The following is a 27,622-nucleotide window of genomic DNA, read 5'->3' on the forward strand; positions in this document are numbered from 1 at the left end:
ATATTCATCTTTACTCAAGCTTTCTGACTATTCTGCTATCCAATTCCTCTTGAACCTATAGATACATGAGGAAAGCAAGCTGAGTGTGCTTTCCCTCACAGCCATTTTCCTCAGTATCCTGTTTTTTTTTCCAATTTGAAAATATACATAAATGTAGCTCATTACTTTAGTTTGTCATAGAAACCCTATCACTGAGCTATATATATTTTAATGCCATGCTCTAGAGTGTTATCAGAAGTTGATTTTGAAAAATACCCAGCCATATGAAGAGCCTCTTAGCATATTTTATAAAAATCACTGTTGAAGATATTATCCATTCTATATTTTCTGGTGATGCCTTATAAAAATATCTGTTAACTATATCCTTCAGAATTTGGCCCTGGACGAACTTGGTCTTTGGTCTCTGAACTGATTATTTATGTTTATCAGGCAATGAAAGACCTAAGTGCCATTTTAGCAGAGATCTTGGTTAATCACCTTTGTAAAGCCCAGAACAGTAGAGTGCATATAGCAGGGACTCTGAAAATATTTGTTGAATGAATTGATTCAATCATAATTTCTCTTTTTATAGTGGTTGCAAGCAAGCTTAGGGTTAAATGCAGCAACTACAATAGTCTATGTTGCTGATACACTTATTTTTCTCAACAGCTCTTTTTTTCTGCTTTTATGTTTTCAACGTCTCTTTAAACAATTTCATTGAATATATTTTCATTATAAGCCACTGCAAATACTTTTGGGAATTGGTACAGAATATCATTAAAAATACATTTTATTTTATAGATTATGAAAGACAAAATAATTTAACTTCATTTGCTTTACTTGTTTTCTTTAACACCTAATAACTTATAAAATTAAGTATATTTTTATTGGAAAAATATACAGCCACTTTTATGAAGCATAACCAGACTTTTGGAAGGAAAAATAACACAATCCGAAAATACACATGGCAAATGAAAAAAACAAAATAGTATTTCATTTTTTTATTATAAGACATGAGGGTTATGTATATTTTTTTAAAAGAAAATGTTGCAAATTTCAAAATATATAAAACATTTGCCATTTAAAATTTCCAGAAGGAAAGTTTAATACTAACTAGCATTTGGAAACAGTAGAAATCCCTGAAAGCCCTAGCTTTGTGGTTTTATAAAATTGTGTTCTCTGAACCTTTATGCCAGTGAAGAGAAAGACCTAAATCTAAGCCTGTCTTAGACTGATGAAGGAAGAATAGCATTAAGTGGCTTGTTTAGCTCATCAGACAGGAATCCTGTCTGGCTTGAAACAAAGAGACCCAAAGCTTTTGATTCAGGACAAACCAATGCCTTGGGTCTCATTAAAGGAGAGAGGGCAGAATAGAGACCAAAGTCACACACAATCAGAAAGTAACACTGGCAGGTATGATCCAGCAAATTCTTTGGTTTCCTAGCATCCACTTCAGCTATATGCCTGTCATATAACTGTATGGGGGTCACAGAATTCACAGCTCTTCCTAAGTTAAGTCACATTCCAGTTTTGTTGGAGACATGGCTCTCTTAGTTTGCTTTTTTTTTTTGTAAATCAGCCCCTGCTGGTCCTTAGTTGGAGTCTCTCTTTTTAAAAGTGATATGAAAAATGAGACAGCATTTTTTTTTAAAAGAAATATGTGTTCTTACATTAATAGCTGCAAGGTAGGTTCAAAGAGGAAAAAAGGGGGCTTGGGAAAAGTTTTTAACCTATAGTATTAAGGACATATATGGAAAAAAAAAATGAGAGTGGGTTAAGATCTGTACTTCCCTGTGGTGAAGTGCATGAATGTTTGTCCAACAAGGGAAGTGACTGACATTAAATTAGCTGTAAGCACATAGCAAACTTCTAGGAACATGAGTCACACAGTTCCTGTTTTCCTTCCTTGGGGAGTTTGGAGCATGTGAAATAGAAATCAAGAGGACAATGACATACTGAGTCTCCATTTTGTTCCTTTTACTTTTTCCAAAGTTTGTGTTTCCAAAATTCAGGAAAGTGCAAATACTATTGGAAGCATGGAAATGTTGAGGGAAATGATTATTATTTAAATAATGTCTAAAAAGGGGTATAAATTGTATTTCAATAAGATCATTGATGAAGATAAAGACATACAAATTAAATCCAGGAGAATTTTATAGTGTGCAATCAATGTTTAATTAAAAGTTGCAAGCTTCAGTTGACATTATCTTTGTTCCTGTCTTAAATTTGGATTTTAGCAAACATGTATTTTTAAACTTTATCTCGAAAGTTTTTCTTTGAGATTTACTAGATAAATTGGATGTCAAATTGGAAGATCTTGGACAACACGGAGTGTCTAGATAGTTTCATTTACATGTACTTAAAAACACATTCTCATGTTCAATAAAGACATAAGATAGGAAACAATGTCAATTAAAAGTATTAACACTGAAGACCAAAGATGATCTGTTTGAAACCAAACTTACATATAAAATTTTTTTGAAATAAAAATTAAACTCCCTAAAATTCTTTGAAAATGGATAAACTATTAATACTCAATATGAATAATATTGAGAGAACGGTAAACACTATTATAATATTTATTGGTGCAATTTTATAAAAGCACATATATTTACATATTGATCCTAATCAACTTGAAGAGTTCTTAGTTTCAGGGACAATTCTCAGGGAGAGGTTTTATTTCCCTGTGAGTCCGGTGATGGATGGTTCAATGGAGAAGATAGTCACAAAACGTTATATTTTTGAGGTTTTTTCCAAATGAATTACTTTGCCAAAAAAAAAAAAGGAGGAGTAAAGTATTTTAAGTACAGTTAGTAAGTTACTCCTTTTATAAATTTGAGATCCTTGTAAAATCTCCAAATATTTTAGACTACAGTAGAATTAAATATGTCAGGTAATGACTTAAAATGCCAACATATAGTTATTATTTATAAAAAAAAATTGAATTTAAATTTTATATCATTTAAAAAATTTTAAATATGCTATTAGCTTCAGATTTTAATTTTCCAGTATTATCTTTCATTAATTTTAACATTTTCCTGTGGATCAGCATATTCCAAAGTGCTTTCCTAGAGGTGACACTAGTATTGCAAAACGTGCCACAAGAAATGTGTTAGTCATCAAATAAGTTTGATAAAAGATTTGCATTATTAGGAATTATTTCTACTTATTTTAGGTGTGGTAATGACATTGTAATTTTATTTAAAAAGGTTTGATCTTTTAGAGCTGCAAGGTAAAGTATTTATGAATAAAATGATGTAATTTCTGGAGTTTATTTCCATATGTTTTGAAAGTGGGGAATGATGGGTATGGGGGTGGGGCTAGGTTATGATGAATACATGTGGGTTCATTTACTATATAGCCTATATTTGTGTGTATATTGTATATATTAGAAATTCCTTGCAAAACATAAAAACCATTAAATAAAATATGCATATCTTTTAAGAATTTTACAGTGCATGTAGAGCTATGAGGAGTTCTGGGTAAATAATTCTTTTCTCACACTTGACTATGGACTGTTATTTTCACATAATATTTCTTTTCTTTTTTTTTTTTTTTTTTTTTTTTTTTTTGCTTTTTTAGGGCCGCACCCACAGCATATGGAAGTTCCCAGGCTAGGGGCAGAATCAGAACTACAGCTGCCTGCTAACGCAGGATCTGAGCCATGTCTGCGACCTACACTACACCACAGCTCACAGCAAAGCCAGATCCTTAACCCACTGAGTGAGGCAGGGAAGGAACCAGCATTCTCATGGATACTAGTCAGATTTGTTTCCTGCTGTGCCACAGTGGGAACTCTTTTTTTTGTTTGTTTTTGCTGCACCCGTGGCATGTAGAAGTTCCTGGGCCAGGGATTGAACCCGTGCCATAGCAGCAACCCAAGCTGTGCAGTGACAATGCTGGATCCTCAACCCACTGTGCCACAAAGGAACTCTCGAGGAATACCTGTTAATATTTTTCCTGGACAATATCTACATAGCATTTTTTTTCCTCTTATTATTGTCCATGATAATTCTAGGCTTCTAGCACACAAAAAGTTTTATTTACATGTTGAAAATCATTAAGATTAAAATTTTAAGAATCCTTTTGTTATTTTCAAATTCTAAGAGGTTTGAGGTATCTATAAGGAAAACATCTAACTCTAAAGTATATCATTAAGATTCATTATGTATATAAATATAGTGGGAGAAATACTATTAAAGGAAATGCAATTGCACAAAGAGTGAATAGTATGGTATTTCAAAAGGCAAGCAACTTTTTGAATGAATATTAGCCATAAATCTAGTTACGAACGTTTCATAGCTAAATGGAAGACTGATTTAAAAAAACTGGGAGTTCCCGTCGTGGCTCGGCAGAAAGGAATCTGATTAGCATCCATGAGAACGCAGGTTCAGTTCCTGGCCTTGCTCAGTGGGTTAAGGATCCAGCGTTGCTGTGAACTGTAGCATAGATCACAGACCCATCCTGCATCCCTCATTGCTGTGGCTGTGAGGTAGGCCAGCAGTTACAGCTCCGATTTGACTCCTAGCCTGGGAACTTCCTTATGCTGCGAGTGCAGCCCTAAAAAGACACCCCCCCCAAAAAAAAACCCCAACCCACATATCATTATCAACCTCAATAATTTTATTTTTGTTACATTTTTTACCCTAAATTTCTATAAAATTTAAGAGTCTGTTAAAATCTTATTTGAATATCGGTAAATTATTTCTCACCCAAGGAAAATTATATAGGTAAAAATAGTCCTCAAAATAATATAATTGGTAAATAAGATTTACACATTTCTACATAAAGCGCTTTATAATTTTGAGTGTGTCAGAGCGTAATTTTTAGTAACTATAATTTTACATTTTAGCTACTAAATAAATTAAATAAATTTATTTTATTATTTTTAATTTTTTTTTATGGCTGTGTCCATGGCATATGGAAGTTCCTGGGCCAGGGATGGAATCCAAGCTGCAGCTGTAACAACGCAGGATCCTTTTAACCCATTGTGCCAGGCCAGCCGGGATTAAACCTCTGCTGCTGCGACCCGAGCCACTGTGGTCAGATTCTTAACCCATCGTGACACAGCAGAACTCTGAGAAATTTATTTTTTAAAATAAATTAACCATACCTTTCTAACTTTGCATCCAAATAGAGAGAGCCTATATTACTATTTATAGCTTTCCTTTCTTTCTAGCTATTTTAGAGACTAAACTTTTTTATTGTTGATTTTTATAAAAATTCAAGAACATTTGCATTTATTACAATACACTGCCAAAAATTGCATTAATTTCCATTGATGCCCATTAATTTGATAAATGTTTTGTCATTTGTACCATTTTTTTCTGTCAAAACAAGTTAATTATATCTTACTGACATTTTTGACAATTGCTTTAACTGTGGCAAAAAAAGTGTCCTATTTGCTTCAACAAATATTCAATCTTGCCTATTGAAAACTTGAACTAAGAAAGAGAACACTTGCACATGTCAGAAATCTTGCACGATCAACTTAAAATGGTAAACAGTGATTCTCCAGGACTCTTTAATACAGGTGCTCATATTTTGCAGTAGAAAATACTACATACCTGCATAATCTGTTCTTGCATAATGCCCATCTTCAGATTTAGTAGTCGTAGTTGTGTTATCTGTGTTAAAAAATGAGGAATAAAAATTAATTATTTCCTAGATATTATCAAACATATCCTTCAAAGTAGTATCTTCTATGCTGTCTTTGATAGCATCCTTCAAAATAGTATCTTAATTATAATGAAGGTATTTTCACTAAGCAATCAAGGTATTTTTCTAAGCAGTCTTTATATAAAGAAGCTTTACAATGTCAATTTGTCTGAGAGTGAATAATAGAATGATACAGGCTTTCTAATGTTTAGGGCAAGGAGAAGGTTCACAATTATAACTGAGATAGGTTGGGTAAAAGAATAACTAGTCAAAAATCAAGAAAATATGTTTCTGAACAACCAACAAAATAGAACATTTTAGTACATCCTGCTTATAAAAATATACTTGAAATATTTTTATTGAATCAATCCATAAAAATGGTGTGATTTGCTTTTGATTTCAGGGTTGTCTAATTACTCTAGATTTTTTTTTGCTAAAAATGATTTTCACCTTTTTTCCCTGTGCAAGGAGAATACTTTCTCTCTGAATATTGGCCTCTGTGTCGATGGTTTGAAGATACAGTCCCACTATATAGAATAAACATGGGAATTCCAGCCATGGCACAGTGGGTTAAGAATCTAACTGCAGTGGCTTGGGTTGCTGGAGAGGTGTGGGTTCAAAGACGCAGCTGTGCTGCAGCTGTGGCTCAGGTCACAGCTGCAGCTTGGATTCAATTCCTGGCCCAGAACTTCCATATTGCACAGGTGTGGTCATTAAAAAAATTATGGACAATTGCCAGTAGGCCCTCGAATTCCTATAATCACCACATTTGCTACAGTAAACTTTATTATCCATTACAAATCACAACGGTCTTTCAAAAATGAAATTGCTGCCTAATAAGGAGTTATCTCCACTTTTCATTTCTACACAAAGACTAAAGACATTCTTTAAAATGAATTTTGGTGTGAACATTACCTTGACATCGACCCAATGACATGACTTCAATTTTCTCCTGTTTCTGACATGATGCTTCTTTGATTTGACATGCATTATCGTAGGATTTCCCATCAGAAGCACAGAGGGGATTGAAGTTGGTTTGAGAACAGTCAATGTTGCACACACACCTAAAGGAAGAGAGAAATAAAAACGTGTAACATCAGTAGTGTTGTTACCACATTTTAAATAAAACACAAAGTGGAAGAATTGCTAGGTTGGCAAAATGCAAGTTGGCAAAAATTGAATTATGTCCTTCCAGGGGAAGTTCCTTCACTCTTCTACCTGAGATGAAAAGAAACATAGAACTAATCAAAAATAATTCAGAAGAGTGAGCAATGGATAAAAATAAAAAGGGAAAACTCAGAAAATCATCGTCAGTTAATCTGTGCCACTGGAACTTTTAAAACGTACATAAACTTCCGTGCTGATGCCTGCAGAAATTGAATAGGCTGAAGTAGCCATGAAACTCGGCTTTACAATTTCCTTAAATGAGATCTTACTGTGTTACTCCTTTTCTTGGGATATTGAATGGTGAAAGCTGGAAGAAAATGATTCAGAGGACTTTTAAGAGAAAGTACACAAGGAGATTATTTGGGATGCAATCAGGAGTTACACTTCTTCAGCCTATATGAGGATGCACATAAGAGCTGGGCCTTCAGCGGTCCTTAACATTTTTGGGGGACCACCAAACCCTCTGAGAATCAGATAAAAGGTATGGATCTCTCTTCAGAAATATTTGTACTCATATAAGCAACTCTGCATGATATTTTAGAGGTTTCATGGACCCCTTGAAGTCTATCCATGGAGTCTTTCCCAGATACATACTACTATATTTTCAGTTTTAAATAATAAGTTGATCATCACTCATGATTTTAATATTTTTAACAGAAAGAAAAATTCAGTGAATTAATGAAAATTAGGTCACCTGAATTAATTTTAAAAGAATTAGCCGCTTTTATAGCAAGCTTTTTTGATGTTTCCTATGTTCTTATCATTCACTATATTTTACAGTCTTTTTTGTGGCTCAATATTGTGTCTGTTTGTGTGGGCAAATATGTTACTGCCTGAGAATATAAACTGTTTTAAATTTTTATTAATATTTATATTTATTTTCTAAATAGATGATATGCTTCTAAAAGCGGTGAACTACTCATTTTACTTCTGTATATCTTACTTAGAGCTGAGCATCAGATATAATGATAACAATAACAAGCAGCTTACTACATGCTGGGTTCTTAACATGCATTGCTTTCTTTAATCTTCACAACAGCCATTTTACAGACCAATGATATTACATAAGGTCAGAGAGCTAGTAAATTGTGGAACAAGGACCCCCTACAGATGTGTTCAACTAAAATACAACCCCTTTCCTCTCACCACAGGCTGTGTATTAGAATTTTCCGGAGAACTTTTAAACATTTATAAGCAGATTTCTGGGCCATCATAAATCTAGGGAGAAGCCTAGGATTCTGTATTCTTAAGCATTCAGCCTGGCACCAGACTTACTTCCTGGGAATCACTGCTTGATCAGCTCATTGATTGAGTGAGAGAGGGTTTGTCTACACACCAGTGCCTCTCAGAATGTAGTCTTTAGACCATCTGTATCAGAAATACCTAGATCTCTTAAAAATGTTGACAGGTGAAGTGGTATTATACCCGATTTTTTTTTTTTTTTGGTAGACAACTGCTTTAGGAACACTTGGTTATTTGTACCACTTCAGTTATTTAGGAACAAATAGGTACAAATGGTAACCACCTCTACATGCTTAGGTGGCCATGATGACAGCTACTGGGATCACGACACTGCTTCCTTGGCTGATTCTTGGCATCTGAAAAATCGGAGGTCAGGTCTGCATGTTCAAAGAGCTTCTGGTCCTTTTCATAATGGATTTGAAGAAGTGCCTTTGTAGATCAGGTTTATTCTGCTTAACTGTTTGTAGTAAATAGAGAGGGGAAAGGATGGACACTTTGTATTTTTGAAACGATAGCTTCATTTATGCTGAAACCAGTTTAGGTTTTGACTATTGTGTTAGACTCTAGGGACTGTCTCCTTGAAAGACAATGAAATAATTACCTGTTAGTATCACAACAGAGAGAAAGGTATGTGAAAACTTCTTCTAAAGAGTACATTATGTAAGCCATCAAGGGCTTTGAAGGTTTCTCCAAATTGAAGCCAAAGAAATTCAGGGATGTATACCATATATAATCTTGACCAGAAAATGACTGGCAGTTGAGAAATCCATTTGCTATCATAACAAAATGATGAAATGAGAATAAAGATGTAAAGAGAAAATTTGGTTAAATTGAATTGACCAGATTCAATGTTTGAGTGAAGAATTCACTTAAGCCATAGCACCAACCTAAACAATTGTTCAGGATATCTTGCAAGGTATTCCTTTTCTAATTGGCTATTTTTTCCTGTTTAACTGATCTGATCTTAGTCCCACAGACTTTTTGGGCCCACATCTTCTTCCCTTTCCCTTCCTCGCTAGCATCGCTCGTTCTGGGATCTCCTTTCGAGGTTTGTTTCCCCTTTGGAAATTCCTTACTCTTGCTGCCTCAAATAAAGCCTTTCAAGGAATGGCTAAGGAAAAAGTATAGACATTTGGCATTTCTATTCTCATCTCAAAAGGGGGACCTAGGTTATTTCAGGTGAAAGTAGGATGTAATTTTGCTGGGTATAACCTTCATCAAAGCATGGATTATACTTCTTTTTCTCTACTAAAGAGAAAACCTCCCTTCTCTCTCCACCTCTTAGAGCCTTGCATCTGTTAAATAAATAATAAATAATAAAAAAATCAGTTCATGAATTTCAGCAACCATTGGAAGTTGGAAATCTATGAGGAATTTTTTTTTTTCCTTTGAATAAGTGAAAGAACCCTCCTTGATTGCTGAAATGGCTTAAAAACTATGTAGCTCAGAAAAAAGGAAATGTTAGGATTGGTTTATAAAGACCTAGCATTTCTATGTTTATGAAAGACCAATGAACTTTGATTATATGATCATTATTTACTATATTTTTTATTAGGCATAATTATTTAGGATTTCAGGACCATGATCTCAAACTCTAAGTACTTCTGGACTTTTAGAAGTAGTGGCTAAATCATCTTTGTGTTGCCTACCCTGCCCAACACCTTTCATACATTAAACTTTCAGTAACTCTGCATTCAATACATACATCAATTAAATGAATATAGTAATATGATTTTATATTTTTTAAGAAATGATAAAATTAATATAAATTATCATCACTGTACTGCCATAAAACAGACATAGGGTAGGCTAAATAATTACCATGGCAAATATTAAATGTCCTCATGGAGATCAGATGACGATTCACTTGAATTTGAGAATAATGATAATCATAACATTAGCTAAGTTAATGATAATGTCCGTCCCAGTGCTGCATGCTTTGTACGAGATTACTCCTTTCATCCTTCTATCTCTATGAGGTAGTTACTAGTCTATCTCTATCTTACAGATTAGAAAAAATAAGCTTGGAGAAGTCACACAGCTTGTGTGGGAAAGCACCTTATTTCAAATATAGGCAGTCTGATGCCAAAGCCTGCAGTGTTCTGCATACTGTTCAGTACAATGAAAAACAAGATAGACCCAAATTCCTACTATTAACTAACTAATACTTTGGATGAATGGGGTTTGGAAAAAACAAGGCTGTTCTTACTTCTGGAATATTTATCATGGTTTTATGAATTTAAATCATATTGAGTCTTCGTCTTTGGCTTCCCTAATGAGTGACCCAGGATTTTTAGTGTCATAGTGTCACAGGGATAAATCAGAGACTATTAGTTTTAAAACATTCAGAATTAACACCTAATATCAGAATGAGTAACTGATAAGTATTAAATTAATTTGACTATTTAAGGCATCAATTGTTTAGAATATTTTATCCTTAACAAAACTTTGTATATCGTTAGCTCTACAAAAACATTTTCTTTGGCCACTCTTGTGTTATTCCTGGACCAGGGATTGAACCAAAGCCGAAGCAGTGACCTGAGATGCTGCAGTGACAATTCAGGATCCTTACCCCACTGCACCACAAGGGAACTCTCCCCAAATCACATTTATACAGATATACATACACACACAAACACATTCCAACTGACTCTAATGAAATTACAAAACTGAAGGTTTTAGCATTAAATCTTTTCCAAGTTTCTGCTTTACAACTGTTAAAGAGTCTAGAAATTTTGGAAGTTCATATTCACGAGGTAGCTGGGTTTTGTGTGCTTATATGAATGAATGAATTTAAGTATGTGTGTTGGGGGAGTGGGCTCCTTGGTGGCATTTATGACATTGTTAATGTGCCTATTTTCTAGTTTATATCTTTGCTTGTTTGCCACCATCTCAAGGGCAATGTGTCTTTTTTACTTTTGAATTCCTAGTACCGACCACAGGGCATCATAGCAAGTCTTCCATAAATGCTTGCTGAATGAATTACTGAGATAATGGTGGGATGGAATTGGAAAAAAAAAAAAAAAAGTCATCTAGACATTACCACATAGGAAAGAGAACCAGTGATATGTTCAGATAAACTCTCATCTAACTTTGTGCTACTTGGCATATGGAATCTCTAAGGAAGGAGAAGGACCTTGGAGAACTAAGGTTCACCTTCCTCCTTCTGTTTGTGTCTACACAGACAAAGGAAACCGAGCCCACACTAGCCCTTGATGGCTTCAATGGTATGGAAGTCCCATTAAGGAGACGTTTTCACCAGCCAGGTGCCTACTTATATTCTGTGGTATGCGGGTGCAGTTTTTAAGAACCAGTGCAATTTTAACATGGTAGTGACTTGTCAGTTTAGTACTGTTTCAAACCATTGAAAATGTAAGGTGCTAATAAAAAGGTGACAGAATTATCATATAGTGTAACGGTGAAATTGCAGGTCACTCTGTGCTTTCGCAGCTTATGTAAATTAATCCAGGGTTTTTAATTCTACAGAAATGAAAGGCAAACATTTTTAAAAACAGAAACTATCCCTTCTTCACTGCGTTTGGCAAATAATTGCATTATTATTCATTCTGAGAGGAGTAACTAGTTAATTACAGCATGTCACAAGTATTTTATATGAGCCAAGTATTTGTAAGGCTGAAGACTGTGTGGATGCCTTTAAGGGTTTTTGTGTTTTCTTTTCTTTTCTTCTTCTTTTTTTTAACCTATTTCAGTCTTTTGACACTTTGACACCACGATTGCATAGATTTCTTTTCTTCTAGGCTACAAAGAAAAGGAATCAGCCCTACTTGAAAATAATAATTTCAGGGGTCTCTATGTGGAAATACTCCCCTCTGAAAATCCTTCAAAGAAAATTAACATTGACTGAAAACCTTAGCTCTCTGAATTGTAAAAAAAAAAAAGAAGAGAAACATCCAATAATTTTAAAAGACCACTTGATGGAGTGAAGAATCTAAATTATAGGAAGTAAAAGGTTGTGTCTAAGACAACTCACATACATTTATAATTATCTCATGAATATTTTGGGGGAGTTTGACATTAATTTAGTTCCCTGCCTCTCTTGAAATGCATCTTTCAAGGATGTTCTGAAATGAGTTAAATAAGCCTTTCCCCATGTATGTAAGAACGCCTCGTCATCCACCAGAGTGTGAGGATGCAAACGCTGCCTGGTAGCAAATTACTTATTCATGTGTCTGGCTTGTGGCTGCCCTCTAATTTCACTAGATTTTGTTTCATCTATTAAACATGGCTGTCACTTATTCCTCTCCCAAGGTCCTTGATCTGGTGTCCATTCAGAATCTTGACCATACAACATTCCTAATCAGTTTTAAAGCACTCACTTGCATTGCAGTGAGAGTGGCTCTTGGCCTGTTTTGGACCTTGACTGGTTTGTTTCCCTTGAGCTTGTCTGTCTCTAAGGTTAGGATGCAGACTCCTTTTGGCCTGGCCAGTACATGAGATCAGAGTTGCTATCAGCGTTCTCCTTCAGAACTGTAATGGGTGAGCTGTGTTATATTAGTAAGAGTAAAAACAGTGTGCACCCTTCATTCAAGACTCTTGTGATACTTTAAACCCATTTATTCGTTAATTTTCATGTCACTCCTTTTGATGGAACTTGATAAGTATTCTACCTGTAAAGAAAGTACAATTCAGGAATGACTGAGTGGTGAGGAAAAAAAATGAGAGAAGAGATGTGAATATACATTGAAAAGTTAAACGCTCTATGCAAAAGGTAGAAAAGTTTAGCCTGAGGGGTTAAGAGTAGAACATCTACCACATTGTTACTCAGTAACATATGAGAGGTTTGGTGAGTACTATTTTGTTGCTGTCTTTTTAAGGCTGTGCCTGCAGCATAGGAGGTTCCCAGGCTAAGGGCTGAATCAGAGCTGCAGCTGCTGGCCTACACCACAGCCACAGCCACAGCCACTCGGGATCTGAGCCAAGTCTGTGACCTACACCATAGCTCACGGCAACACCAGATCCTTAACTCATTCAGTGAGCCCAGGGACTGAACCCTCGTCCTCATAGATATTGACGTTTGTTATTGAGTCAGGTTTGTTATTGCCAAGTCACAATGGAAACTCCTTTTTTTTTTTTTAATTTGAGAAAGGCAGTTCTTTTTGTTTAGAAACCTAGGAGAAAGGAGCAATGCCTTTACCCAGATGTGTTACCCAGAACTGCAGAGAGGTTGTTGGAGGGGCACCAGGCTTCTCTTGTACATGCAAAAAGTTCAGTTACCATTAATACTTAACTCTTTATAGGAAGTTAAACATAGAAGTTCGCCTGTTAGATGGAAAGGACTTAGGAATATTGGAAAAGCCGAGGGCAGCAGATAGCCAATCAATGGGTGTATGAATGAAGGGGAACTAAGCTGAGAAACCCTTCTCCTGGGCAATGTCAGAACTTTCAAAAGGAAGTTAAACATGTTCACATATTTAACAAGAGGAACAATTCCTAGGAAAGAAACTAATGGACATATATTAAAACAATGTCTAAAATACTAAAGGTAGATAGGAATGAGACTAGAACTTGGAATTTTATATCAAAGGCTTGTATTTAACTGAGGCTTGATCATTTACTAGTTGTATTGCGTTGGACTAGTTACTTAACTTTCCCAAATCTGTGAAAATGGAGATACTAACTCAGAATTGTAGGGATGGGATGGAATAATATATGGAGAGTGCTTAACAGTATTTTAGAATTGTTATTACCCAATCAATATTAGTCATAGTTTACTTTGGCTTAGTGGTTTCCAATCCTGGGTGTAGATCGAAACCTTCTGTGGGATATTTCAACCTAGGGCACCAACCCAAAGATTCTCACTTAGGAGGTCTGGTATGAGGCCGAGGTACCTGCAGTTGTCTGAACTGATACAGGTGATTCTGATGTGCAGCTGTTGTGAGTTGCAATTATAGTAAATATTCTTTCTTACCCTCTAAAGGAAGAGATTTCCCAAATTTAGTGTAAGACTGGACATGAGAAATTTTGATATAGGGAGTTCCCGTCATGGCTCAGTGGAAATGAACCCGGCTAGTACCCATGAGGACACAGGTTTGATCCCTGCTTCGCTCAGTTGGTTAAGGATCTGGCATTGCTGTGAGCTGTGGTGTAGGTAGGTCGCAGACGTGGCTCGGATCCCTCATTGCTGTGGCTGTGGCCTAGGCTGGCAGCTGTAGCTCCAATTTGACCCCTAGCCTGGGAACTTCCATATGCCATGGGTGTGGCCCTTAAAAAATTAAAAAATAAAAATAAATTCTGATGTAGTCTATCTGGATGAGACTCAGAAATCAGCATTTCCAGCAAGTTCCTTAGCTTTTTCTAAGGGCAGATAGCCTACTGAGAAATCTCAGCTCCTCTGACTCTAGCCACACTCCCTTTCTCACTCCTTTTTTCCATTCTAAGGAATTCAGCATTCTTGTCTAATGTACATGCTCAGTGATACACATTATTCCACATGTTACAGGTGATATGTATGTGGTGTCAGGTGACAGGGACAGATAATATAGCGCAGTGATCCTAAAACATCAATGGTGGAGCCATCAGCAGAACCCCTTCACCAAGTAAAACTGTGATGGAGTGGTGAGAAAGGAGATGAAACCCTGGGGGGTGGGGTCCCCCTGTGCCCGGCACTTAGCTCCAACGTTCACATGACTCTAGGGTCAAATGTTCGCAAGATAGGAAGGAAAACGTGGAATCTGAACTATCTTAAAAGATAGGTAGGATTTAACAGAACTGCAATGGAGTGAAGGTCATGGGGAAACATGCAGAGGCAGCCAGTGTACCAGGTGCTGCGGGGGGAACAGGAATAAATCAGTCAGATTGAAATGAACTTCTCCCAATAAAAGTGGCAGAGTACAACACTATAGACAGATTGTAAAGAGCCTCAATTCCGGTCCAAAAAGCGGCCTTTATCTTCTAGGCAATGGGGAGTCCAGAAAGCTTTTTGAGCACAGGGTGATGAGAAGGTCACCATGATGAAAGGGATGCTTTAGGAAGATGGTGCTGTGGATGCTGGCAGGGGGACTAGTCACCAGGCTACGGCGGTCAGCGAGAGGGCCTAGCAAGGCAAGCTCAGCAGTGAGGCATTCACTGTAAGGAAGGATCAATAGGGCTTAGTGCCTTGATACTTAAGGCCTAATACAGCAAAGCCCTAAGGCAAAACTGTCAGCCCCATGCCTTTCCTGCTCTACCCTTTCCTGCTTTTTTTCCTGACCTGCATTCTGTTCCAAATCGGAAACTTAGGACCAGAGCAGCAAGGCTTAGGGAGGCAGCTGTGTGTGGGATTCAGGAAAGGATTCTTTCCTTTCCTGGTAGGGAGAATTTTCTTTCTTTGCTACTGGGACAGAAGCAAACAGGCTTCTAGTATGATGGAGACCATGTAAGCACCCTTAACTATGGCTTGGAGAAATGTTCCTTGTAGTAATGTTGACCCTGCCTGATTCCAGGACTAACTGAAGACTGGGGCAGCAGCTACGCAATAGTGCCGCTGTCTTAGAGGGCAAACAAGCCTCCCTCTAAGCCTGCAAGCACTCTCACACCACTCTTCAGTATAAACGATAGAGTTGAAGCAGGATTTAACTCGTGATCCGTTATCATGTATCACAGTTGCATTTTTCTCAGGATTATTTTCTCCTCTTTGAAGCAGCTGCATTTACATCTTAAAATAATCAGAGTAAACAATTCTTCTTACTCATATACATTTTTAAAAGTATCTTGAAGCAAAAATCCCTCATTAGCATCATGTGTATGCTCTTGCTCATTAAGCTGGAAAACATATTCAATAACCAAGGGTGACTCTATGATTACTAAGAAGCGTAGTTGCTCTGACTAGATGGGTCTTAGTACATAACAAAGTCAGAAGGCATGAAAACCCCAGAATAAAAAGTTGGAAGGAAAAACAATACAATGAAAAAAACTGCCTTGAAATACTGTGATAGACTAAATTCTCACTCACTCCTCTCTGTTACCATCCATTTGAGTGTTTAACACTTTCCTTTAGGACCAACTGTGGGATTCCCACACCCACTTCAGCAGTGCGGTGGCTTCATGTTTACGTTTTACAGACTGGCCCTCTGTATGCTTTCATTTGCCAAAGGACTTTGAAGAGTAAATAAGTATAGACATCATTACAGTCTAGATTGTCCAGAAAGCTGCAATTTGACATCATGCCCCAGGATTTGATACATGAGATATAAGACACAGTAAATGCAAAAGAGCTCTTCACTGTGGTAAAATTGGTAGCTTGAAAACATTGTCCATTATGTCATTCAGGTGGTTTGCATTTGTTTGTTTAATTTTTATTTCCTTTCCTATAAAGGACATAAGGTAGTCCTTATGGTAGTCAAATAAGTTTTTATTGTCAAATTAATATTTTTATAGTCAAATTAATTTTTATTTATTTTCCTATAAAGGATATAAGGTAGTGAAAGAAAAAAGGGAGTCTTACTTCATGATCTGGCACAACTCCTTTGATTAGGTAATGTCAGCCTAAGACCTAATATGTTTTCCTTCACTCCCTGGCTCTTAGGGAGCTAAGAGCAGTGAGTGTGTGTGTGTGTGTGTGTGTGTGTGTGTATAGAGCGGGTGGTAAATGGGAATAATAAGATATCTATCCAACAACTTTCAATCAATTTCACTGATCTTATGCTATAACAGTAGGAAAATAAGGTGACATTTGTATATCTATGGCATTTCCTCATGAAATGAATTCTTGGTGCTTTTGCAACATGTTTCTTTCCAGACTGATGTCCACAAAAGTTTATGCTGTTATAATTGAGTATAAAAATAAAATGTTGATTAAATTACGTTGGCACGAACTAACTACATTCATAATTAAAACTTGTATCAAATGATCTCCCTTTATGATTACATCATCCTTTATCATTCACCTATTCATTTTAGGGTCAATTTAATTTAAATTAGTTTTTAAAATTATATTTAATACATATTTTAACATGCTATCATAAATTCCATTATTTGAATAATGAAAAATATAATTAAAATTTTCATAAGAATGCTATATATACTAACCCTGGAAAAAGATGGGAAATGTGATTAAGGAAGGAGGATGGCATCAGCTTTATCTGTAAAGTGATGTCTCTTATGAAAAGACCAAAAGCAAATATGGTAAAATGTTTGTTAAAACTAGGTGGTGGATGCTCATGTGTTATATTTTTGATTGTTTCAACATATAATTAAAACATTAAATTTGACATTTTGCCTAAATATTTTTGTATTAATTTAGATCTAGATAATTTATTTCTAAATTGTTTAAACCACATTTGAAAGAATAATATGAGCAAGGAGAAATTCCAGTGGGATAAAATGTTTCTTTATAGATAACTGTTTAAAATTGAGCTTATTATGTCTGTATAAAAATGACTTTCAGGCAGAGTTTGTTATATGAAAGGAATCATCTCTGTCCTTCTCTCTCTCTCCTCATTTACTTGTTCACCCACTGAAATGTTAAACTTGCAAACACATGGTGGCATTTTAGTTTACAGGCCAAGCCAGCATACTTCATTGATTTCCTGCAGTGTTGCTGGTAAGTTTTGATGCTCTGAAACAGGGCTGTATGGTGCTGTTGGTAGCCAGAAATAGTCGTGAGCTATTCTGAAACCCTTGGGATAAAGGACTTTAAGTAGAAATGTTTGAACATTTTGCCTTGAAATAAGAACGTGTCAGAGTTTCTCAAATATATTAAGCTTTAAAAGGTAAGAAGTTATAAGATGTGTGAATACATCCCTACTGCGAACTCCCTTGCTAAAGGTGTTTGAAGGGATGCAAGGATTATTGCCACCCTTTTCTTGTTTTTGTTTGTTTGTCTTTTATTCCTAGGCACATGCATTTTCATTTATCACGGATCTCACTGAATTTAGTCTAATCTCGTAAGTGTAGCTGAGCATCTGCTTGGAGCCAGGTACTGAGCTAAGTATCAGAGATACCAAGATGGCCCATGTGATCCCAGCTGGCAACAGAGATCACAATGAAATGAGAAAAAGTAAAGTATTCATAAAACAGCATCATCAGAACTGGGCTTTGTTGGCACAAACAATGTGTTTTGAGAGCACTGAGTGAACAATGACTTCCATCTGGAGGGTCTAGTTAAGTTTCCCAGAGAATGTGATGCTTGAGCTACAACTTTGAAGAGGGATAAAATTTTAGCAGGTGGTTTCCATGGTGACTTGTAGCAAGAAGACTTCTAAGTCCTTTATTGCACTGAAGATACCTCCCCAAATATCATTTCTCCTTCTCTTCCTTCTTTGACTATCTTCTGTGTGTTCATTTACCGAGTGCATGACAGAGCATTTTTCTCCTTCCCTGAAACACTTGTCTCCTGTTTCATGTTAGAAATGACAGCATGTGCATCCTGTTTGGAACCCAGAGCCATAGAGGCTTTTGGAAAACAGGCCAGGTCATTGAAGCCATCTGACACTAAAGTCAGGACCCTGGGATCTGATTTGAGCATTCTTGCTCTGTAGCTGCTGGATACTGGAGGACAAGCTAATAAATAAGACGTCTATAGTGCTCAGTTCTAAAATGCTAATAGTTCAGGGATTAAGACGGCAGAATAGAAGGACTGGAGCTCAACTTCTCTCCTAAAAACAACAAAATTCACAACTAAAGACTGAGCACTATTCACCCAAATGGACTGGAAACCTTAAAAAAGATACCCCACTCCAGAAGAAAAAGAGGAGGCCACATCAAGAGGTAGGAGGGGCGATTTCACAACATAAACAACCCCATACCTCCTGGGTGGGAAGCTCCACAGACTGAAAACTAACTGGTTCACAGAGATTCAGCTACAGGAGTGAGAGTTCTGAGCCACACATCAAACTCTCACAGGTGGGGATCTGGCATGGGAAGAAAGAGCCCTGGACCATCTGGCATTGAAGGCCAATGGGGCTTGTGCGCAGGAGCTCCACAGAACTGGGGGAAACAGAGACCCCATTCTTTTTTTTTTTTTGGTCTTTTTGCCATTGCTTAGGCTACTCCTACGGCATATGGAGGTTCCCAGGCTAGGGGTCTAATCAGAGCTGTTGCTGCCAGCCTACACCAGAGCCACAGCAATGCAGGATCTGAGCTGCGTCTGCAACCTACACCACAGCTCACGGCAACACCGGATCCGTAATTCACTGAGCAAGGCCAGGGATTGAACCCGCAACCTCATGGTTCCTAGTCGGATTCGTTAACCACTGCGCCACGATGGGAACTCCCAGGAGACCCCACTCTTAAAAGACGCACACAGACTTTCATGTGCACTGGGTCCCAGGGCAAAGCAAAGTCTCCATGGGAATCTGAGTCAAACCTGACTGCAGCTCTTGGAGGACATCCTGGGAAAACAGGGGTGAATGTGGCTTGTTGTGAGGGAAGGACACTGAAAGCAAAGCTCTCGGAAATATTCAGCTGAAGTGCCTTTCTCTGGAGGTGGCCATTTTGGGAAAATCTGGCCCCACCTGTCAGTCAGCTGCTGAGAAGCCCCAGGGCAAACAAGAACCCAGGTGGGATCATAGCCCCGCCCCTCAGTAACCAGGCTACCTAAAGACCCCTCAGGCACACAGCTGCCTCTAATCCCAGCCAGAGACTAAGCCCCACCCACCAGAGGGATTAGAATCAGCTCCACCTACCAGTGGGCAAGCATCAGCCCCTCCCATCAGGAAGCCTACAGCAAGCCCCCATACTGACTTCAGCCACAGGGGGGCAGACATCAGAAGTAAGAGAGGCTTCAACTCTATTATCTATAAGAAGACCACCACACCACAAACCTATAAAAATGAAAAGACAGAGAACTATAACTCAGATGAGGGAGAAAGGAAAAACCCCAGAAAAACAGCTAAGCACTGTGGATATTCTTAGCCCCCAGGAAAAAGACTTTAGACTGTTGATGCTGAAGATGATGCAAGACATTGGAGATAAACTGGAGGCAAAGATGGATAACTTACAGGAAACAATGACCAAAGAGATACAAGATATAAAACTTAAACAAGAAGAGATGCAAAATACAACAACTGAAATAAAAAATTCACTAGAAGCAACCAACAGCAGAATACAGGAGGCAGAAGAATGAATAAGTGAGGTGGAGGACAGACGAGAGGAAATAACAGATGCAGAAGAGAAAAGAGAAAAAAGACTGAAAAGAAATGAAGAGAGTCTCAGAGAACTCTGGGACAACGTTAAATGCACCAACATCCATATTATAGGGGTGCCAGAAAGAGAAGAGAGAGAGAAGGAGACAGAAAAAATATTCCAAGAGATAATAGCCAAAAACTTCCCTAACATGGGAAAGGAACCACTCACTCAAATCCAGGAAGCACAACGAGTACCATATAACATAAACCCAAGGAGGAACACCCCAAGACACATATTAATCAAACTGACCAAATTAAAGACAAACAGAAAATCTTGAAAGCAGCTAGGGAAAAGAAACAAAGAACATACAAGGGAACCCCAATAAGGTTATGGGCAGATTTTTCAACAGAAACTCTGCAGACCAGAAGGGAGTGGCATGATATACTTAACGTGATGAAAGGAAAAAAACCTCCAACCAAGATTTTTCTACCCAGCAAGGCTCTCAACGATTTGAAGGAGAAATCAAAATCTTCACAGATAAGCAAAAATTGAGAGAATTCAGCAACACTAAACCAGCCTTACAACAAATACTAAAGGAACTTCTTTAGGCAGAAAAGAACAAGAGAAGAAGGAAGGAAAAAAGGGCAACAAAAACATATCCAAAGCAGTTAATACAATGGCAATAAGAACATACATATCCATAATTACCTTAAATGTTAATGGACTAAATGCCCCAACCAAAAGACATAGACTTGCTGAATGGATACAAAAACAAGACCCATATGTATGCTGTCTTCACTTCACTTCTAGGGACACATACAAATTGAAAGTGAGAGGATGGAAGAAAATATTACATGCAAATGAAAGCTGGAGTAGCAATACTCATATCAGACAAAACAGACTTTAAAATGAAGAATATTTTAAGGGACAAAGGAGGACATTACATAATGATCAAAGGATCAATCCAAGAAGAAGATATAACAATTTTAAATATCTACGAACCCAACACAAGTTCTCTACAATATATAAAGCAACTGCTAACAACCTTAAAAGGAGAAATCGACAATAACACAATAATAGTGGGGGACTTTAACACCCCACTTGCAGCAATGGACAGATCAACCAGACAGAAAATCAATAACTAGACACAGGCCCTGAATGATGCATTAAACCAGATGGACTTCATAGATATTTATAGGACATTTCATCCAAAAGCAACAGAATACACATTCTTCTCAAGTGCACATGGAACATTCTCTAGGATTGATCATATCCTGGGCTACAAATCCAACCTCGGTAACTTTAAGAAAATTGAAATCACATCAAGCATCTTTTCTGAGCACAATGCTATATGACTAGAAATCAACAACAAGAAAAAAAACTTCAAAAAATACAAACACGTGGAGACTCAACAACATGCTACTAAACAACCAATGGATCACTGAAGAAATCAAAGAGGAAATTAAAAAATACCTGGCAGCAAATGACAACGAAGATATGACACTCCAAAACCTATGGGATGCAGCAAAAGCCATTCTAAGAGGAAAGTTTATAGCAATACAAGCCCACCTCAGAAACAAGAAAAAGCTCAAATAAACAAGCTAACTTTACATCTAAAGCAGCTTGAGAGAGAAGAACAGACAAGACCTAAAGTTAGTGGAAGGAAAGAAATCATAAAGATCAAAGCAGAAATCAATGAAATACAAATGAAGAAAACCATAGAAAAGAATAATGAAACAAAAAGCTGGTTCTTTGACAAGATCAACAAAATTGATAAATCCCTAGCCAGACTTATCAAGCAAAAAAGGAAGAGGACTTAAGTCAATAAAATTAGTAATGAAAAAGAAGTAACAACAGACATCACAGAAATACAAAGGATCATAAGAGACTACTATATGCAACTATACACCAATAAAAAGGAAAACCTTGAAGAAATGGACAAATTCTTAGAAAAGTACAATCTTCCAAGACTAAACCAAGATGAAATAGAAAAGATGAATGGACCAGTCACAAGAACTGAAATTGAAACTGTGATTAAAAAACTTCCAACAAACAAAAGTCCAGGACCAGATGGCTTCACAGGCAAACTCTATCAAACATTTAGACAAGAGCTAACACCTATTCTTCTGAAACTATTTTTAAAAATTGCAGAGGAAGGGATACTCCAAAACTCATTCTATGAGGCCACCATCACCCTGGTACCCAAACCAAAGATTCCACAAAAAAAGAAAACTATAGGCCAATTTCACTGATAAACATCGATGCAGAAATCCTCAACAAAATACTAGCAAACCCCATCCAACAATACATTAAAAGGATTGTACATCATGATCAAGTGGGATTTATCCAAGGGATGCAAGGGTTCTTCATATCCACAAATCCATCAGTGTGATACACCACATTAACAAACTGAAGAATAAAAACCATATGATTCTCTCAACAGAAGCGGAAAAAGCCTTTGACAAAATCCAACACCCATTTCTGATAAAAACCCTTCAGAAAGTGGGAATAATGGGAAGCTACCTCAACATGATAAAGGCCATATATGACAAACCCACAGCAAACATCATTCTCAATGGTGAAAAGCTGAAAGAATTCCTGCTGAGATTGGGAATAAGACAAGGGTGCCCAATCTCGCCACAACTCTTCAACATAGATTTGGAAGTCCTAGCCATGGCAATCAGAGAAATAAAAGAAATAAAAGGAATCCAAATTGGAAAGGAAGAATTAAAACTATCACTATTTGCAGATGACATGATACTATACCTAGAGAATCCTAAAGACTCTCTCAGAAAACTGTTAGAGCTTATGCACGAATTTGGCAAAGTTGCAGGATACAAAATCAATACACAAAAATTGACAGCATTTCTATACTCTAACAATGAAAGAGCAGAAATAGAAATTAGGGAAGCAATCCTGTTTACCATCGTATCCAAAAGAATAAAATACCTAGGAGTAAACCTACCTAAAGAGACAAAAGATATGTACTCTGAAAACCATAAGACACTGATGAAAGAAATCAAAGATGACACAAATAGATGGAAAGATATACCATGCTCTTGGATTGGAAGAGTTAATATTATCAAAATGACTATATTACCTAAGGCAATCTACAGATTCAATGCAATCCCTATCAAATTACCAAGGACATTTTTCACAGAACTTGAACAAAATATTTTAAAGTTTGTTTGGAAGCACAAAAGACCCAGAATAGCCAAAGACATCCTGAAAAAGAAAAATGGAGCTGGAGGAATCAGGCTCCTGGACTTCAGACTATACTACAAAGCAACAATCATCAAAACCATATGGTAATGGCACAAAGACAGAAATATAGATCAGTGGAAAAGGATGGAAAGTCCAGTATTAAACCCATGTACCTACAGCCAACTAATCTATGACAAAGGATCATGGACTTGGAGAAGAGACTTGTGGTTGCCTGATGGGAGGGGGAGGGAGTGGGAGGGATCGGGAGCTTGGGCTTGTCAGACACAACTTAGAATAGATTTACAAGGAGATCCTGCTGAATAGCATTGAGAACTATGTCTAGATACTCATGTTGCAACAGAAGAAAGGGTGGGGGAAAAACTGTAATTGTAATGTATACATGTAAGGATAATCTGACCCCCTTGCTGTACAGTGGGAAAAAAAAAAAAAATCTATGACAAAGGAGTTAAGAATATACAATGGAAAAAGGACAGCTTGTTCAATAAGTGGTGCTGGGAAAACTGGACAGCCACATGGAAAAGAAAGAAATTAGAACACTCCCTAACACCATACACAAAAATACACTCCAAATGGATTAAAGACCTAGATATAAGACCAGACACTATCAAACTCTTAGAGGAAAACATAGGCCAAACACTCTCTGACTTAAATGACAGCAACATCCTCTCAGAGCCACCTCTTAGAGTATTGACAATAAAAACAAAAATAAGCAAATGGGAACCTAATCAAACTTCAAAGTTTCTGCACAGCAAAGAAAACCCTAAACAACACGAAAAGACAACCCACAGAATGGGAGAACATCTTTGCAAGTGAATCGACTGACAAGGGATTAAGCTCCAAAATTTATAAACACCTTCTACAGCTCCATACCAAAAAAACAAACAAGCCTATCCAAAAATGGGCAGAAGATCTAAACAGACAATTCTCCAAAGAAGACATACAGATGGCCGAGAAACACATGAAAAGATGTTCAGCGTCACTCATTATTAGAGAAATGCAAATCAAAACCACTCTGAGGTACCACCTTACACCAGCCAGAATGGCCATCATCCAAAAGTCTACAAACAACAAGTGCTGGAGAGGGTGTGGAAAAAAAGGAACCCTAGTACACTGTTGGTGGGATTGTAAATTGGTGCAACCACTGTGCAAAGCAGTATGGAGATGCCTCAGAAAACTAAGCATAGAACTACCATTTGATTCAGCAATCCCACTCCTGGGCATCTACCCAGAGAAAATCATGACTCGCAAAGACACATGTACTCCAATGTTTATTGCAGCACTATTTACAATAGCCAAAACATGGAAACAACCTAAATGTCTATTGACAGAGGAGTGGATCAGGAAGAAGTGGTACATATACACAATGGAATATTACTCAGCCATTAAAAAGAATGAAATACCGGCATTCTTAGCAACATGGATGGACCTAGAAACTATCATGCTAAGTGAAGTCAGCCATACAATGAGACATCAACATCAAATGCTTTCACTGACATGTGGAATCTGAAAAAAGGACTGACTGAACTTCTTTGCAGAATAGATGCTGATTTACAGACATTGAAAAACTTATGGTTTCTGGAGGAGACAGTTTGGGGGGTTGTGGGATGTGCTTGGGCTGTGGGATGGAAATCCTGTGAAATCAGATTGTTATGATCATTATACAACAACAGATGTGATAAATTCATTTGAGTAATAAAAAAAAAAAAGTGGGAGAAAAGACCCAGAAAAGGACCAGATGGAAGAGCCATAATAGCTTCTACTTAAATATTGTGGTCAGGAAGGACCCATTTTTATTTATTCTGGAGAAGTAAAATCTTAATTAAAATTGCCTGCTAAGAGCATAAAAAAATAAAAAAATAAAATAAAATTCTAATAGTTTATATCGGAAGTATCATCTTACCTGTTCTTTCTGTTTATCTAGCACATCCTTATCTCCCTTCCATCCTCACAGTCTTTGAAGCTTCTTCTCTGTGAAAGCCTCTATCAATGAGTTTGGCATTCTTCCCTGCCCTCCCTGGCCCTAGCATAGTGCTTCCCACACAGTAGACATTCTACATAAAATGGGTGAATGAATGCATGGATGAATGTGGATTCCCATTTGATTTTTTAACATTTCCTTAATGTCCTTCCAGTGGGTGCATTACTCAGCGATTCCTAAATGTCCAGGGCTACAGCCATGCTCTGTCACCTGGGAGTGCTTCCTTCCTGAGGCTGCTGCTTCCTTTGCTAGGCTTCTTTCTGTTTCATCATCTGTAGCCTTACTCATTGGCTCTGCATCCTGTCCTATGTCATGTGGGAAGAACATGGGACCGTGGATACTGCACTTAGGGTCTCAGTCCATTATCTGTACCTCATAAATGCTTGCTGAATGAACAATAGACTTGAGTTTAAATCCCAATTTTGCAAGTTATTTAACCCAGCTAGGAAATGTGGAAAATAACTCCTAGCTCATCATAACACCAACTTCCAAAGGCCATCTGAGAATACGTGTGGAGAACAAGGGAAAACAACTTTGATATTTGGTGAATAGCAGGTTCTGCTGCTTGCTTCCCTTGCTCCTCGAGAATTCATTCTTGTATTAAATTGGTCTAGTCCATTCCAGGCTGGCAATCAACTATATTACCTTTCCACCTACACCTAATTAATCAACTGCAAATAAGCTTTGACCAATTGGATAAAAGAACTATAGCCCTGCCTATTTATCTAAAATCTATAAATTGAATTTTATTCTGCCAAGTTTTGAAGTACAAGAAGATTAATGTCTTTCTTTTTTTTTTTTTTTTTGCTTCAAAAAGAAACTGTTAACAAAGAACTTCTCCAGTATGTTCTGTTCTAAAGATATTTGGCATTGTCTTACAAGTTTTAATAATTTTTAATTCTATGTACCTTTCAAAATATAGAAACCATTACCTCATTTATCCAATTTTCCAGAAATATTACAAATTCTCTGAAATTCTTAGAATATCATTGTATTGACTAATGCTAAAAATGAGTTCATTCACTCATACTCCTATTTTTTCTAGCCCTTGTTATTTCTGTGCTTCACGTCTTCCTTACCTCTCTCTCTTTATTGCTTTCTCTCTTCAAATATTTTTTTTATTTTCGTAATGATTTTTATTTTTTTCCATTACAGCTGGTTTGTAGTGTTCTTTCAATTTTCTACTGTACAGCAAGGTGACCCAGTTACACATACATGTATACATTCTTTTTTCTCACATTATCATGCTCCATCGTAAGTCGGAAAGAGAAAGACAAATACCATACAATATCACTTATATCTGGAATCTCTCCCTTCAAATATTTAAACCAAGTACTGTGGACAAAAAATATTGCCTGCCATTTCAGTGAACAAAGAATGTTGCCTGCCATTCCGATAAACAGATAAACAACTAACATTGCCATCTAGCCATCAGCTCTTGTAGCCGTCCCTGATGGTGTGCCCTGAGTGGAATTCAGGATGGAGAAAAACAAGATACTGGCCCTAGATAGTTAAGATGCATATCAAAGGAATAATTTAATTTCAGTGAGCCCAGTCTCTGGCATCTTCCTATATACAAAGGCACTAAAATCATTAACCTGAGATGGTGGGGGTTTTTTTGTGTGATTAGCAGGAATCTTTTGATATTCAACATTTTTTTTTTTCCTTTCTTTCAACAAAAGCTCCTATATATCATAGCTCCTCCCTTACCTCTTTGGAACAGTTTCTCAGCGCTATCTGTGAGGCTGTATTCTGGCCTATAGTCCTCAATAAGTCCACCAAATTAAACAATTCTCAAATTTTAAGTGGCGCCTTTTTTTTCCAGTTGACAGTACTTAAAGAAATTCCCTGCCATTCATGAAGATTTAACCATCTAGCAGAGAAGCTTACTGTTTAGAACATGGAAAGGTTCAAAAATTCTTGATAAGAATGTAGAAAAATGTGTTTTTAATATATTGTCTATAAGATGATATAAATGAATTTATATGCAGAGTCAATAGAAATGAAATGAGAGAGAAATCTGCTTGTATTTTCAAACATAGTGGAAAAAAACTCAAACCATAGATTTTAGATAAATGTATATGTAGCAACATGCATAAAGTCACATTGAATTCTTTAGCTCTCATTTATTTTTTTTCATGCTAGACTTACTCACTAACAGTGCCATTCTTTTTATTCTAATTAAAATGTCCGCATTTCTATTCTTAAGCATGACTGTGCAAAATGGTCCTGCTCTTGCCTTCATCTCAGAAGGCTTTTTAAGCAGCATAATCAAATGTGGAGTTTTCTTTCAGTAATAGGAAGTGG

General features: G+C 36.9%; 1 protein-coding gene across 1 annotated transcript in view; it reads right to left on the minus strand.

Annotated features, from left to right (window-relative positions):
• Positions 1-27,622, minus strand: part of TMEFF2 (transmembrane protein with EGF like and two follistatin like domains 2) — a 261,091-nt gene that overhangs the window by 46,041 nt on the left and 187,428 nt on the right. The window contains exons 6-7 of the mRNA XM_021075732.2: positions 6,553-6,701; positions 5,547-5,606 (exon numbers count right to left, since the gene is read on the minus strand). Coding sequence (XP_020931391.1) covers positions 5,547-5,606; positions 6,553-6,701 — 209 coding nt within the window. The remainder of the gene's footprint in view (positions 1-5,546; positions 5,607-6,552; positions 6,702-27,622) is intronic.

This window comes from Sus scrofa, chromosome 15 (genome assembly GCF_054392235.1).
Source record: "Sus scrofa isolate SSC_HxYL_T2T_F1_AM1 chromosome 15, Sscrofa_HxYL_maternal_Yorkshire_Landrace_v2.0, whole genome shotgun sequence".
NCBI classification, from domain to species: domain Eukaryota; kingdom Metazoa; phylum Chordata; class Mammalia; order Artiodactyla; family Suidae; genus Sus; species Sus scrofa.